The 17,588-nt window shown below is 37.5% G+C and overlaps 1 protein-coding gene across 1 annotated transcript; it reads left to right on the forward strand.

Annotated features, from left to right (window-relative positions):
- The first annotated feature begins 3,258 nt into the window (after positions 1–3,258).
- Positions 3,259–16,863, forward strand: LOC126868854 (uncharacterized). Its single transcript, XM_050624799.1, has 5 exons — positions 3,259–7,230; positions 7,544–7,710; positions 11,992–12,128; positions 12,789–12,965; positions 16,116–16,863. Exons 1-5 carry the CDS (start codon positions 7,105–7,107, stop codon positions 16,286–16,288), a joined length of 780 nt encoding a protein of 259 aa, XP_050480756.1. The 5' UTR covers positions 3,259–7,104; the 3' UTR covers positions 16,289–16,863.
- The last annotated feature ends 725 nt before the right edge of the window (positions 16,864–17,588 follow it).

The following is a 17,588-nucleotide window of genomic DNA, read 5'->3' on the forward strand; positions in this document are numbered from 1 at the left end:
TCTGTGTAAATGTAAATTGACATCTGGCGTCAATGTATCATACGTCAACGAAACAACGCCAGCACCGAAAATTAGGACTGATGTTAATAGACTCAGAATGAATTATTACTGTCCCGTTTATTTCTGTTATATGTATATGCTACGCAGGGTCAGAGCGAGCGTTCATACGATACCAAAGTCTGAATTTCACTGACAAATTCGCGTCAGAAACGCTTCTTACCGACTTACTGATAAAGCTTGCTCGATTAAACTGCTCGTTCCATTTTTATATCGTTAATCGTAGTTAACTTATTACAAATCCAATGTACCTTGAATCGTAGAGAAATTAAAAATAGAATGAAAACATAGAATTTCATATATTAAAAAATACACATTAGACGCGCGCCTCTGCCAAAACAGCGCACTGATTAAAATTTGAATTTAGTTCGATAAAAGTAGCGGCATATTGAATATTCTACTAATAATATAAATTTTTTTAATGCACGACATGTCCGCCAGAAACGTGTTCACTTCCAGAGCAGAGCAATTTCGAATTTTAAGGGTTAATGTCCGTATCCAAGAATTGGTCTTACCTAAGCAGCTCTTTTCCTCGACTTTAAGCAATAAACGACAATCATTCGCGCCCTCGTAACTCCGTTCGTTTCCTTCCTCCCCGAGCGTTCTCTTCCGTTCTTTCCACCACGACCATATACGTCCGAGGCTTATAATTTAATCTCGGATCGGTGCATGTATCTCGTTATTGAAAGATAAAAGATTGAAATGCCACGAAGAATGTGCGGCCCGCCCACCAGGCCAGATTAATATTTGAAGGGGGCAGATACCGTGCCGCAACTAGCACTCTACAGGTTGAGAGTCTCTATTCTGCGCCCGACGTTTACGACACGAAATTTGCTGCAGATATCCGTTTTCCTGAGGGTCGTAGAACGGCAGCGTTTGTCTCTAAGCCTTCATCTCTGTTATGACCGTGAAATGGAAAGCCATCTCGTATTGATGGAGCAATAAAACCTCATCACGTTTATAGAATATGAAATCTAGCAGTTTTTATATTTATGTCGGGTGTATGATTAATGCGCATTAATCACGAAGAAACGTAATTAGCAGATTATGCATGTTTATGCAAATTCATATTTTTACACGCGTAACTAAGAAATATAGAATCTAAACGGAGATTTATTTCGCGTAATAAATATCATAACGAGCATTCTCTACATTGGATATTTTATGTGTATGTATCCTTGCAAATATACAACAGTGTCCTCTATATTTTTGCAGCTTTAAAATTCTCATAAATTTCACGTGAAAATCCGCTCTGTCGGGTAATCAGTATTTAGAAAAAGACACGAAAAATTTCGTTACTTTTTATTGCTTCTCTCCATGTAAATGAAATTACTTCTGAGATCAAGTAGTTTAACCAAGGAAAAGGGAAGACCAACGCTCCTTCGACCGGACCTATTTTAGAAATGAATCTCACCCGCGGCCTGGTAGAATTTATGTTTTCATACTCTCGGAGATTAAAAATCACTGGCATAGAGTGAGTAAATGGAAACATTTTAATAACGAAGAAAGAATGGGTCACGCACTTTGCTTTTTTCGGAGTACGCGAACGTAATGTACAACGTGGTTCACTCTAATTTCCTGTACGAGTATAATACGTACATATAGACCGACTTACATATATGTGTACATGTAATGCGATAAAGTCCAACCTCCGTTTTATTGCGAACGACTAACGTCCTGTTCCTTATCTCATCGCAGAGCTAGGAAAATCTCGATATTTCAGATAAGAGAGAAAACCTCTTTAACTCGTTAAGAGAGATAACCTTCTTTTCTAGCAAGGTAAAAAGAGAAGCCTCGTTTGACGCCGACAGAACGAAGCGACGGAAATAAGGAAGAAAATTCTTGCCGCGCGTACTTTCGCCCGCGAAACTTAGCGATGATTGATGTCAAGGGCTCTCATAAATTCTAGAACCGCGTTGCAGATTTCGCTCGTTATCGGGGCTGTTCTGACAGCCGTAGAAAGCGTCGTGGTTTACCATCGTGTGAATAAACGCAGGAAAAATGGTACAAATATCGTTTCGAGAGGGGAGAAAAAAGGAAAAAGACAGAGAGTTGTTAAGCAAATCAAATAGTGAATCGTCTAACGACGAGCGATCAGAAAATATTAATTAACACCTCGATTAGAAATTGAACGTGTTTCATTCCATTTTAAAGTTAATTGTTCCACTTTGATAAATTAATTAAACGTTTTCGGAATGATCCGCCGCGTTAAACGGGTATCAAGCTCGTTCGCGTAATAACTTTATCGACAAACGCGATCGATACACCTCTATCGCTTGATATCGTGGAAATCGCCAGAAAAATATTTACTTGCCCGATTCGTAGACATTATGCTAAATTTATTGGTTAGTTAGCTGCATCGCGGTAAAATCAATCTTCCTGCTGTATTTACGTAGTACGATGCGATTGGTACATTTAACTGGAGCCTATATTTAATGCTGTGCCGACCGACCAATCCTTCATACAGTTTGTCCGAAGTTAACATTTACGCAACCATGTACGCAATTGAGGAACTCTATCTTAACAGATATTTAATCGATATCAATTACTACTTGGATAATATACTAGAAAAGAATAAAATTTGACTGGCCAGTGTTCTCAATTAAACACTTAAATGAATTAAAAATTATATTAGAAATTTCCTCTACTTTAAAAATACATTTCTAATTCATTAGGTCGATTCAATACAGATTATAAATATCAAAGAGTAAAATCATAATTCGATTAAAAAAACTTTTTAAATTTAAAATAAAAAATCACGTTAGAAATTTCCTTTATACCAAGGATCTCTGCTTTTAAGGATCCACGTAGGATATTTCAGTAGCCATTAAGTCGATCACTCGATGCTACAAAATGTAAAAAGAGATCTCTCGCAAATGCGCGTTAATACGTGTTACACTGTGTTCCGGTAACACAAAGTCCTTAAATTTCGTGTCGATGATCCCGTGGTAGTCGTACAGCGATCGGGTCGATCGATAAGAGAATCCTTCACTTTATCAGTATAGCGCGGAGCTATATGATTTGATATGTGCTTTTAATCGCGCATGCACCCGGTGATGCTGCTCTAACGCGAAATTGGCCTGTCAGTTCATCGCGCCTGTTGCTAACGACACAGTTTCGCCCCCTCCATTCCGTACGCAGGTATGCCTGTTACTCCGAAGAGCAACCGTTTAGTTGCTTTCGATCAGCGTCTTGGATCGGAAGAGCAGAGGGTGTTGGTTTTTTTTAAAAGGACACGATCGCAAGTGAATATTCTTAGTTACCATGTATAGCATTTACCTCTTAGTGCTATACCTGATCTATGTTATCTATCGTATCTACGTCTTAATTCGTTACGTGGTCCTCTAGACCTCACGTACATAGACTTCGTAAAACATATAAATAGTGTTAACATTACATACGAATCGCACAAACTTTGTTTCATGCTCATCATCGTCCATTTACTTTCGTAATTGTATTTGATACTTGGCTTTATTTCGTTCGCTTAGAGATAAAAAGAAAAAAGAGAAGGAAGGAAGAGAGCGATAGAATTTGAGGATCCATAGTAGATCGTTAAGAAGCTGATAAAAATTATGGAACCGATCGATATATTAGAGTCATTCTACGTTTTCGAAGCTTGATCATGACATATAGTTTTTACCTCGTTGTGTTGTTCGCTATATTTATATTGCTATATTTTTATCGTATCGTCGCTTCCCTTTCGTACAATCTGTGCATCTTTAACGAGTGTAAAGGCTGTAGTAGCATAGTGCCGAACAAGTCAGCCGTAGAGAAACGATCCTTAAGAAAGAGCTGAAAGCGTCCTTGTCCTATTTTGTTTTTCATGTGACAATTTAGTGAAGATCCTATTGTCGAGTTATCAATAGATTCACTGACCGTTACGTGACGTCTTGTAAGAACCTATTATTCGTGCTCTGAATGAAACGAAAATTTAATAGGATAAAGTATTTCCAACTTACAGTACAATTTTTTAAATTCAGAACAGGAACATCGCAGAGTCTAGATTATACTAGAACTTGATGTTCTAATCTCGGCTTTAAAATGATTTTGATATTTGTGCAGGGTAACAAGTTATAAGTGTACTAACGAAACGAGTTTGGCGTACAGTAGTATAATGCGAAACGAGTCAGGCAACCAACCTGTGGATAAGCTTATGCACTGGTCTCTGGAGCGTAACATTTTATCAACGAAACTCTGGATGCTAGTTTTATTTGCCATACGATTAACAACAAATTCGTACATTTACATCGAACTTCCTTTATTTTATTTTCTGTTTAAATTAAACGGATTTACAAATTTTCACGCTATATTTTATCGACAGGAGATAAATTAAAAAGTTGTTGTTATCTAGACTCCCAAATTTTGGTAATTTCCTAATAATTGGAATGTGACCAACTCTCGACATGCAAATTGCTTTCAGTTTAAGCACAGATTGTACAGAAAAAGTGATTCAATAAAGAATATACTTTAAATTAATTATAATTATAATAATACTATAATTATAAATAATAATTAAAAAAATAATTATAAATAATATTATAATTATAATTACATAAATTATTTACAATTAATTAATACTAATTGTTTCTGCTGATAAGTGCAAGCTGTTTCAATCAGTTTTCCAATTAGCTTTTTCAATAATAACGAAATGAAGTGATATAAAAGGTAAAGGATCTGATTTTCGATTACCAATAATCTATATAAGGTATATCATCTTCATTCGAAATCATTTTATATCTGATATATTCCGTTTGTTATAATCTACCTGCCACCTTCGATATTCTCATCGTTTGTTCTAACAGAGATTGAAGAAATTGAATGTCATACGAAATGGATAACAACGTACGGGTCATTTCGAAATCGAAAATTATGTTAATTTACTGTTTCTATATCATCGTGATAATTATCGTATACGTGATATATCGGATATACATGATTGTCAATCCGAATTGCTCAAACGAAGAAGTAGACAGAACGTAATTCAATACATTTTCGCAAAAACTTTTCTATCCGATTTAATGTCAACGCTATTAGCATAAATGGTGTTTGTAACAGTATGGCAGTGTTTAGCGCAATGTTTGCTAGCGCACAAATGTCTGCTTTTATCTCGACGTTCCCTGTACTGTATTTACTATGGCACGCGAGACTCCTTTCGCTAATAATACGAATTCTCTGGGTAATTACTTCCTATATAAAACAGGATCTTGAATGAACAATTCGTAGCGCGTTTTAATTAAAAATTCGCTTAGAACAGCGGAAATTCATCTTTGCTACAAGTGTTAGCGAATAATAGAGCAAAAATTGGATATTTTCGAGAACCGTAAATCCATACACATTTTAATGATATTTTCAAAGAATACGCATTTACACACACACACAGAGAGAGAGAGAGAGAGAGAGAGAGAGAGAGATGAAAGGGACTGAAGCATTATTACTGTCTTCCACTCACGTTTTATGATTTTGTTCGGGTACAGCGGATGTTGTATTAACTTTTTCTTTGACCGAAGACCTAATCTTTCTGCATAAAGGCCGTCTCTCTGCTCCTTTCTTACCGTACAATATGGTACGGCGTAATTTTTTTGCATCGCGTTATCGTTTCCTGCTGTATTGTATTTATTTTTCACTCCTGCTATACATACACAGCCGTATAAGAGCAAAGGCGAGGCAAGTTACATAAGAACAGAGAAAACTGATCATTATCAAACTGTCGTTCAATACAAAGGGCAAATAGCGAAACATGTTAATCACGTAAAGTTAAAATTTTCCGTAAGTCATAGTGGAGGAATCTTTTACGCGTAGTAAAAATATTTTACGTTAAATAACTAAAAATTCCATACGACACACATACGTACGTACGTGTGTGCGTGGATAAATGTAACGAGAGACAGACAAACAGACAGACAGAAAAAGAGAAAAGATATGTAATAGGTATACTACAGTAGTAGACTGACAAGCCAAGTCAGACATGCGCTCTTAAAGAGGGAATCGCGGCAGTGAAAGAGCTCGAGAGCAAAACCCACGTTTCAGTTTGTCGCGTGTGCTGGCACGGCGCGCATATCGTTCCGCGAATCTCGGTAAACGATGTCGAGAAATATGTGGATCGTTTCGACGAAAAAAAACGCGTGCAACGCGATCGTTTCGACCGACAAGTACGTGTCTCATGCGTTTCGTTTCACGTGAATTTTCGCGGAGAGAAGACAAAGCTATCATCGAGGGGAAACAAAAATCGAACACGATACAATCGCGATATCGATACGAATTCGTGAAAATACAGAAGCACGATCACATCTATCAGGTTCATAATCTGAGAATAAGCTTCGTTCGATTAATTGACGTATTATGTCACATTCCCGTACAATCTGCCGTCGCAAACACGAATGATTCGGAACTCTGTATCAATCGTCGACCGTTTGGTTGCGTCGTGAATCGTTTTAATCTATTGCCACCGGCTGCATCGGTATCATTCATCATAATTCGTGTTACGGTGGAATGTGGCCAATCAGAAGCAGTATTTTCGATAATTTTCCTGGAAACAAGACAAAAGCCAACCGCAATTACCCCGAATATGAAGAGACATTGTGTTCGCAGCTCACAGTCAGCGGTTCGTGCGGTTGTATTTCGACTAATACAGATCGTGTGAATATCGTTCGCTCGATATTCCTAATTTAACGATAAGAATATCGTCGATCCATCTCCTATGAAAATCCTGATGAAAGAAGAAAATCTCGTTCGTCGTGGCGTTCAGTATAAAATGTTGTTCGCGTGTTTGATCGTTCTCCAATACTCTTTGTTCCAAACCAACGTCGGATTAAGTCATTCCTTCAAAGTCAAAGGAAAAACCGATGGAATCTCGTATCGATGTAAAGCTGATCCTTGTTACCCAGACGGATATTATAAAATATTTATATTATAAAACGCACAGTATTTACGGTGTTCCCTTAGTGTTTACGTAGAAAACAACTTGCAGCATTCGCAGATATCGTACGGCTATATTGTTAATTGCCTTGTGGCAATTAGCAATCAAACGGTACTCATTAGAGCGAAATAATGACGGATTCGCCAATACCGTCGGTCAGCAACATTCAGAGTCGCACTCATACCGCAAGCCAGTCTCAAGTTCAAACGCAAATTCAAGATGACAAGAACGAGAAAACGGAGAAGGCTGTTCTTTTGGTAATTTATTGCTATTTATTTTACTATTAGAACACCGAGTCTACCATATTATTTGGATTAAAGCCGACGATAATACGTTTCTTTCTCGTCGCGAAGTTGCACGTATTCTCGTTTTGCGTAGACCGTGATGAGAAAACGATCGTTCGAACGGACAGTAACACCGTGTTACTTGATGTATCGTGGAATAATCATCGGTCGTGTAACAAAATGCTCGGTTTACGATTCTAAGAAACTTAGGTACCGATACTTCGCGAATCTCGCGACGAATGCCAGGGAAACGGAGTTAATTGCGAGTTTCGGTTTTATTTCGCAGCAAATTCAAGAGATCAACAACCAAGTGGCGCAATTCCGCGATCTGCTGATAAACATCGGCCAACCACGAGACTGTCCGGAACTTCGAGAGAAAATTCGGAGATTACGACGACATTGCGTAGAAGCGTGTAGAAACACGTCCCAGCTCATACTGCCACAAGTACGAAGGTATGGTAAACCTTTTCACAATCTTCTTTTTTTCCTCTCTCGCTTGCTTCCCAGAACGGGTAGTAATAAAAGAAATATTTAATGGAAAAAGTAAAACGATTTACGTCCTTGACACGATATTTCGAATCGTACGAAATTCTCACGGAAGAATTACCGTGTCAACAAGCCGTTAAACTTGCTAATTAGCAGGTAGAGAAGGGAGGTCAGAAATTGGAAGATAAGTCGAGAGAAATAAAAAGAAAGGGGGAAACCGAGAACGATTGATTAACTAGTTTATGTCAATTACTCCGAAACGAGCGTTAAACGAAGACATCGCGCGGAGCGAACTCGAATTGCTTCCGGTTAATGAGATTCCAATTAACGGGATAAATAGATTGCTATAACAGAAGCAAACCAGCCACGATAGTCAATACGTATATGTACGTACAGTTGCTACCACGTTTGTGGTTTGGTACGTTGGTACTCACCGCTTCTGATGCAGCGATGCAATATGACCAAAGATTTTCCTCGGTGAGACTCGGAAATGTATCATTTCAAGGAAATCCAAAAAATCTGCCATTTATCGCACTTATCGTTGTGTTTTATTCGCCAAATTACATCTCTTAAGCACGACGCTAAACGGCTTTTTAAAGTCAAATTAGTCGCTCGCATTTTCGTCATTACCCTGATAATCTTATCGCGCTTCCGAATCATTCTTAACCCTCGGTTATCATTATGGATTCTGGTGACCCACAGTTACACGTTGTAAAGAAATATCTACAAGACGTCGCTTATAATGGCGCTATGTCTACAATCTGCTATCAATTTGAAGTATTTCGAGCTGCTAAGAATTCCGTAAGTTTGTGGCAACTCTCCAAAGTTAGTTACGTCTTAGCGTCGTGCTGACTCAAGCGTATTTTTTATTACAGTGGAACATATTTGATTTCTGTGCAAATCTCACGTACATTCGTCAATCATTACTGAAGTAAATTTTACTGAAGTAAAAAATTTTCGTACGAGTATGTGTGTGAATAAACTAATTTTTTCAAATAACTGCATCGCCTTTCTTGTTCAAAAATTGCTCGATATATATCCAATAAGTATGCATCCTCGATGTGTCAAGTAAATATATTTTTTGAAACGTGTATTAAAAAACTACTTTTTTCCCTTCGAGTATCTTAAAAGCATCATCTTAAATCTTCAGCCAGAAATGTCAAAACGTAAAAATATTGACATTTTTTTCATAAAAATATCTTTTTTTTCTAAGCTTACAGCTAGAAATTTTTTTTTTTTAAGAATGATGTCATTTCGTTTATTAACCTCTTTCTGTCAAAGCATATTCTAGGATGTTCAAACTATATCCCCAAATTTTTTCGATTCAATATCATTGCTATTTTTTGGACAGCAGGTAGTTGAAAATCGAATAGGCTCTGGGTGACCTAGTGTGACAACCGGAATTCCTGAAACAAGTATAACCGAGGGTCATCGACTCTATACTAGCGAAAGCTATCCATTTGGTATTTTTATATCAAAATTCCTTTCGTTGCTGTAATCAAACCGCGCATCACAAGGAAATATCGCGTTCTACAATCAAATAAGGGAAAGGGTGAAATAATAGCGTCACGAAAGTTCCTATTACTTTGAACTGTGCTGCAAAGAATGTTATCGATTCCACGGGATTGGTTTTCCTAAGAAGAAGAGAGAGAAAAGAAGATATAAAGAACGATGACCAACGTCCAATCTCCAAACATTCTCAGACGTCACCTTTGAACAATTCTCTTCCGCGAGTTTGCCTGTTTTAATGAAAAGTTAAATGTTTCACAAATTTCTTCCTCTTCTGCATTCTCATTAATTCTCCTCTTATCTGATTTACAAGGAGACGAATGAAACAGCCGGAATTTCCGACTCGTCGAATAAATTTTGCAAAATTACAAACGTCCGAAAAGTCATCTATCTGGTAATTTCTTCGATAGAAGCACGATGCATTGCTCGACAATCCTTGTTGGTTTTAATAGAAACTGTTATTCCCGTTAAATTGTATTCGTAATCAATTTTCACCTGGCTTTAACAACTCCTTACCTGCAGTTAGATTATCGGATATTACATATTCGTTTATTATACGTTTCTCGTTACATAATTGCTTAATTATGGCGCGACACATCGTGTACACAATATTCGCCCTCCGTTTCCCCCATTTCCATTCGCGTAACACATTGCTGCGTAAACTCTGCTACATTTTAAACGTCAAACGCACACTAATCGCGATCAAGTGTTACTTAAATAATTATTCCGCGAAAATGAAACGCAATACAATTATCAGAAAGTTGGGTACGCTGAGAAAAGGGAGAAAAAGAAAAGGAATTAAAAATTATATCAAGCCTGGCTGAAAGCATGATTGATTCACAATGAAGCACTTAGCAACATACCGAACGTCTAATTTATCATGCAAACAACTTTTCCAATACTTCCGTGCCATGTAATAGGCCTATCTCGTACCTTATCTTACGAAATCACGCGACTTCTGTATCGATTACGCGAAACACGGAAACGTTCACCTTTTTTACCTTCTTTTTCATTCGTTTTTCTTTTTCCTCTTTCTTTTTTTCTTTTTCTTTGCTCCTTCTTTCAATGAAATTTGGCACGTGTATTCATTTTCGTCAATGAACGATATTACATCGGAACGCTTATGCATAATTCCGTTTGATACCACTAATCGATGCAGATCACAGTGTACGCATAAATTGCGGGTTTCAACTTAAATCACGTATCATTCGTAGATTCCCCTTTCAGATCGCTGCGCTCGTTTCAAAATTTATTCCTACTAATTGCCTACGAGATAGCGATAAACGAGAGTGGCAACATAAGAGGATCGAGTTCATCATCTGGTAATCGCGCTCGCTGTTATAGCTCTTGATATCAAGCAAGTTTGTTGTTAAGCGTTACTTACAGACCGCCAGGGAATTAAGCGATAAATAGCAAGCGCATGCGAGGCACCGCTGACGTAAATCATAATATAAACGGTCATTGAAAAGAAAGAAACTGGATTATTAGATTTTTGCGATACTAAAATTACAGCCCTGGAAAAATTGTGGTTGAAAGTTAGCCGAGAACACGCAGAAACCATTTACAATTTCAAGAGTAAAACGTGAGACTAAAGCCTTAAAGGGTATTACTCCAACGATTTCCACGAAACTTCGTAAACATCGAAGCAAAACGATATATTATTTACATTTAGGTCTACTTGCTTTTAGAATTCCAGCTTGATGTACGTGAATTTTCACAGATTATTTATAAAAATAGTGGAAACGAAAGTTCATAAATATCTGAACACTTTAATTTTTAGTAAACGTACGTGAATTTTCTCAAATTTATGAAATTATCAGACGATACATTTAAATTGCTATACCAAACACCACGCTATTAAATATACTATCTATATCATACTGTTAAATACCATCGCTTGCATTAAAATCGGGAACTTATAATTCGAAAATATAGAACGTAGCCATAAAAAACTTATTAAGCAATAAAATACTTGTACAAGATTTATCCATTAGCAATGAAAAATGATTTATTATCGCATATTTGCTTTTAGAAAATCGATATAAAGACTGAAATCACTGCAGTTCAATTTATCTGTAACTTTGCAATTAAAATACATGCTGTCAAGGAGAGAGATGTTGTCGAGGAGTTGTTGTTTAACTCCTTGCGCTCCATTGTGGCGATTGCACAATTTAAAAAGAAATTTACGGTCAGAGGATTGTTGAACGCGCCACGTCGGTGCACTTCGTTATAATTCTACGATCTCACATTACGTCTCGCCTGTTCGCAATGAAAAGAAGAAATTCCGTGGCTGGCCGCGAACCAACACGAAACAATCTCGTTACGTAATGAACCGCTTGGTTTCATGTCGCATTTACAGAAACGGTATTAAACATTCTACGTTTGCAGCAATAAAGGTGTTTTAACTAAGTTTTTAATATATCAAATTTATTTTGTTTCGCATGTAACAATCATAGCGTAAAGGTTTTACTCCACGTCCCACGTTTTATCGCATTCTATCGACTGACGTGTTTCGAGTCTTTGTAAATGTTAATAATCGTGTTTCTCGGGTAATTAGCTTGGTAGAACGTAGGATGAAAGGTCATGGAATTATTGGCTACGAAATAAGTCGCAGACGAACAAAGAGAAAAAGAAGAAGTAATAATTGGTGAGGGAAAAAGTGGTCAGATGACGAAATCCCTAACGAGGAAACTTGGGACGACAAAAAATAATAAGCCTACGAATGGGTTCTGCTTTCAGAACAACGGATATCGGGATCCCTGTTGACTGCCCAAATTTGATGCTGCTCTTTTATGTTGTACAATTATTCCTGCGCGAGCTCTGCAAAAGTAAGAACCTCATCCGCATCGTGCCGATGGATATGACGGAATATTACGGTAACTTTTCTAAGCATCCTATATTTTTCTACGAGTTAAACATTCTAACGAATAAAGAATCCTATCAGTTCGTAAATTTACTTGCGATAAACGCGTTACATACGTTTTATCTATCATCTAAAGGTATTCGCCGAAAGAAGATAATTTAATTCAGAATAAACGACTTAGAAAAGTATTATCTCTTTATCCTCGAGATTTTCTCCGTTTCTATTATCAGACACATAAAAAGAAAAGAATATTTTCAACTATATATAAATATTATACATAGGTACATATACGAAGACATTTAAGATGTGTATATATATAAAGTTTCTCCCCATTGTTAAAGGGTCCAACACTTATATGAACGCAGACTGCGGATTTTTATAGAAATTCATATTTCACAAGCGTGACTGCTGAAACAGAATCCAAGAAGATATTTATTTCACTTATTAACGTAGGTGAAACTACACCTATTTTTCTTCTCACCTATTGAAGTAGGTAGAATAATTTTATAACGAGTACCGTAATTTGGATAATCTCGTATATTCTTATATATTCGCGTGTTCTATGCATCTTTACACCCTTAAATTGCAGTCTATTTGTACGTCGCGCGTTTTTTTTTCTTCGCAAACAGCCATGGTAACGACCAACGCAGATCTATTTTTGCTCTCGTTACAGAAACTCGAGCCGGGCCATCCAACATCGGCAACGTGATCTCGCAGATAGTCCTCTGTAAGCAGATCACACCGGATTTCTACGAGGAAGAATTGTGCAGCATCCAAAAGGACTCCGAGGAAATTCGAGGCTTGATGAACGAACTGCAAGAATTTATGCCCCAGTCGGGTGGCGATATAGGTACCGTCGTATTCTCTGTTTACCATTCTCCCCTTTTCCTCCCTTGTCTCTCGTTTATAGAATTTTATTTCGCAACGCCCCCGTTTCTTTCCCTGCGTATATTTCCACTCGTTTTTCACGGGTTGCTCGAATTTTTCTCGAGTGTACGCTTCGAGGGGATAATATTACAAACGCTATTGGTTGACAAAGAGCGCACACGCGGTAAGAACGTTTTTCGGAAAGATAAAAGCCCTTGTCGCCCGGAGAGATATTTTCCAAGGGGCAGGTTAAACTGTTTTTCAAACAGCAGAGAATCGAACGGCATATTCACTCGATTCACTTCGAAACGTAAACGCGCCACGTCCGTTAATTCGATTACGCTGTTCTACGAACGCTTCGTCGTTCTATTTGCCACTCTAATATCTCTTCCTGCTTTGTTGACCTTACTTTCACTGTCCATCCTTCTTCCTATTCTACTGCTCTCTCGCGACTTCTCTCTATTCAACCGCCTCTAATCGGGTTACTCCAGAGGCCAAGGTCTGGATTTCAAAGGAGAACACAATCTCCCTTTTCTCTCTGTTCGTCTCTTTGGCTATGTCTTACCTCCTCGCTCCTGCCAATTCCCATTGATTCCACGGAACAAACGTATTAGCTCTAAACAGGCTGAAGCTCGGTATAGAATTATCAAGCTATAATACCGATTCACTTCTCAGTCACGATAGTACACGACGACCTTAATTATCTGCCGATATAATGAGCGAATTCGGATGCGCCCCTGTGTCTCACTAGGGGTAGGACCGAGAGAGATAGCACGAAAATTACCATGTACGATCTTCGATCCCCTAAGCGTCAATTCGAGACTTTGCCTGCTTATCAAGGGAATAACGATACGACTAGAGAGAAACAGAGAGAGAGAGAGAGAGAGAGAGATTTGACATTGAACAAGAACCAGGTCAAGGTCGAATCAGAACATAAACTTCCCTTAACGCGCGTTACGAACAGGTTTAAGGAAGATCACGCGCGGTCACAGAAGTAGAATAAGAGAACAGCCGCGGTTGGTTGGTGATTCCGGGTGAAATTTCGTAAAAGGGCAGGTCGAGTGGTGTTGTGTGCACGCGGCGTGTCGAGAAAATTCGTCGGGGAAACGGCGCGAAACGATACGAGAGAGGAACGAGATGGGAGGAAGCGGAGCGCGAATAGAAAAGAACGCACGGTTTATTTCCGAGTGGAAATACTTGGGCGGAAGACTTTGCCGACGTGGAAACAAGACACATGCGCAGCTTTTACAAATTTCCAAAAGATGTTCGAGCCACGGGAACCCGGTCAATGTAATACGGTGGAAGCGCGTAAACAAGAAATACAAAACACAGAAATACATAAAAGCTACGGAGAACGCGAGAGTATTATTCAACATTAAACAGAGCTTTCGGGTCAAGGATAGATGGAAACGTGGAAGTTCGTTCCTGCGTTCCCTCCGTTCTCCACGGAAACGAGAATTCGCTAGGCGCGGGAATAGGGTGGGAAAATCAAAGGTAGAGAGGGAAATATGCTCGACCGCGAACCGATAAAGCAATTTAAGTCACGATTTGCGAAACAATCTGGATAGACAAGATCGTGTAAACCTTCGTATGGTTTACCGGTATGGTTTACCTATGGTGACCCGTAGCTAGACCAGGATTCTCCATTTCTGCTGATAAAATTAATATGTATCGTCTGTCGCATGCCATCAAGCGTGGAGTGCAATTTTCGGGGTCAAGGACGCGAGGAATTCACTTTCAACTACGATTTTCCGAGAAAAAAAAAAGGCCACCTGCGGTAACTGGAAATAAGTTTTGTTGCGTGTCGAATGGAAGAGAAAAAGAACGGGAAAAGAAAAATATGAGAATGAGTTACGAAGACTGTCCCTTGATAAAGTAAATTTAAGTTACAATTCGCGAAATAACAAAGCGAACAAAGGTTCGCGTGATATTTTTCACTCTTAAATTTCACGAAACATATTTTATCGCTGAGATTCTCGGAGTCGATGAAACCACTCGTGATTTTACGATAATGCAAAGTCGAACGCGAAGAGATCTCGGCGAGCAGGCATCGCAATTTATTGCGGCCATAGCAATGGTAGAGTTAAGTCGTCTTTTCATCGTAGTACGATACGAGCTCGTACGATTTTTCCGTATTGCCTGGCATCGTATGAAATAGCACCGCTTCCGATCGTTGTCGGACTAATGGCGATGATATGTCCCGCTTAAGAAGGCTTACATCACATTTCGCTATAATTTATTCGGCAATCTTTCTCCCTTTCGCGTTTTCATTTCTCGCCACTCTAAAATACGTTCCCAGGGTATAATCGCTGAAGATGATATTCTTTCAGAGAAGAAAGCTCCTTTGAAAAGTACTGGATATTAAAAAATGGCATCGAGAGCCGTACATTATGAAAATCGATACAACCGGACAGTCTATCTGCTAAGTGATTCGAAACATTGTGGCTATTCTCTTTAACTTAACTGGTTTGCTAGTTGAGTATTATTCATTTTTCTATGTACTTCACAAATGCTTAGTCATAGCGATGTTAAGTCAGTTCGCAGCTATTTTCTTTTTTTATAAAATAATGCCTTACATATATTGTTATACATAACTCACTATATTTTTAAGTCATGAAAATGTATCGTTGCAGAGAGGACTTGTGAGAATTGAAATATGTGACTAAATTCAAATTTTCAAAATCTTGACTTACCCCACTATGGTTTTCAGCTCGCCAGATAAGTGAGAATCGCGGACTTGGAAAAATTGCCCCAATTGTGAACCATCTGAATAAAAATTGCAGTGAAACCTATGCTATCCAGATATCTATATCTGCACATTTAATCCGAAAAGATTAGTATGTCAATAAGTTAAAGAAAGATATCAAATGAAAAGGAGTAGAGAGAAATGTTTTTTAGGTATCACGTAAGAAAATTCGTTATATACAGTGCTGTTTGCATTTTTAATTTAAAAAAAAATCTTATGAAGAATTTCTTCGATTAGGAGTATATTGACTCGATCTTCCAGCGAATAAAATCATCCCTTCCTTTCCTTCATTAAATAATTGTTCGTTCAAGAAATATTGACTCGACTATATATTTGGTTTATGAAATTTTCAAAGCTAAGAAAATTTCTTCTACGCTTTGTTTCCAGAAAAGTACTCGGCTTTACAGAGTGCCGGAAGTAGGGGTAACCGTCCCAACGGCAGACGGATGCATCGATGGAACCAAAGCCACGAAAGGCCTAGCAGGCCTACCAGACAATCGTCCTACTTTCGCGGAGCTTTGAATCTCTTTTGTTGCGCCGCAAGAGCCAACTATGTTTAATCGAACTAAACGTATTTGCCCACCTTTCTCTTAAAAAAATCGTTTCACAAAAGTTTTTAATAATTTATATGCCTAATTTCCTTTCGTTTTTAATTTTCTATCTGTAAATTTTAAGAATAAGTGATAAAAGGAGAACAAATTTTCGCTATATTTTTAAATCAAAAGGATATTCAACTCTAGTCGATTAGTCGATAAGAAACCTGATACTGAAGCTTTATTTAGTTCATAAGTACGGATCTCTAAATATAGAAACATATTCGGTATTTTTATAAAAAAGTTTCATTTACTGCGTAATCGTTTAAATATATTGAAAAATCTGACTTAAACTTACGGTGCAAGTGAGTTGTTGCATTGTTGATCGACCACTCGGTTCCATAAAATTATGAAGACAGATCGATTTCTTGATAAAATTTAATTAGACTTTCTCTCGTCCATCGATCAACACCAACGGCATAATAGCATCTAGCATTTAAAGAAAAAAAGAGTCAATGTAAAAACAATCATTATAGATGTGACATTGTCGTTTATTTGTGTATTTACTACTCGAAATCCGAACTGTGATGAACGAGCTCAAATTTATCGCTGATCGGATAGCATATAAGAAACTATGCATCACGTTGGAAAGTAGGAAAATAAATGCCAACTGAATTGGACGTTGATCATTCCAATAGTGGACCAATGTGAACCACGTATCGCCCATATGCACAATAAGAGTAACGCAATTAAAAAGAATTTATACTTTGAGAATTTAATCGTATTAGTCTCTGACAGTATTCCATCTTTATCTAATTATATTTCATAAAAATCATGATACGTTCGTATCTTTTCATTATTGTCATATATATAAGGTCGTTATTTATACATAAGTTAATAAAAATGAAACATTTCACGCTTTTAACTCGTGTCATTTTTTATAACAAATTGGCGATACGGTTCTATAAACGGTTCATTTTAATGTTAAATGTATTATTATATGAAATTGAAAAAAGATATATGTATATGTGAAATCTATATATACACACATACATCTATATGTATACACGTTACATTGAACCGTATAAAAGTATATATAATGTTGGTTTTACGGCCACGTATCAATAAATGATAATAATTATTAATTATTATCGTTTCATTGTTCACGGTATTAAACGTAATTGACTCCTTCCGCTAGTGACGCTTCGACATCTTTTGTATTACTATTTACGTTCGACTTCAATTATCGACACGGAGAATATTAGTGTATGACGCAAATTATCGTTTTTTTATTTAAAAACGAATCAATCTGGGTATTGAGTAGAGA

This window comes from Bombus huntii, chromosome 8 (genome assembly GCF_024542735.1).
Source record: "Bombus huntii isolate Logan2020A chromosome 8, iyBomHunt1.1, whole genome shotgun sequence".
Taxonomy (NCBI): Eukaryota; Metazoa; Arthropoda; class Insecta; order Hymenoptera; family Apidae; genus Bombus; species Bombus huntii.

Excerpts from the sequence above, each read along its gene's own strand:
- LOC126868854 (XM_050624799.1), top strand. The coding sequence starts at position 7,105 with ATGACGGATTCGCCAATACCGTCGGTCAGCAACATTCAGAGTCGCACT. Across the intron at positions 7,231-7,543 it reads CGGAGAAGGCTGTTCTTTTG|CAAATTCAAGAGATCAACAA; the intron begins GTAATTTATTGC and ends TTTATTTCGCAG. Across the intron at positions 7,711-11,991 it reads ATACTGCCACAAGTACGAAG|AACAACGGATATCGGGATCC; the intron begins GTATGGTAAACC and ends TTCTGCTTTCAG.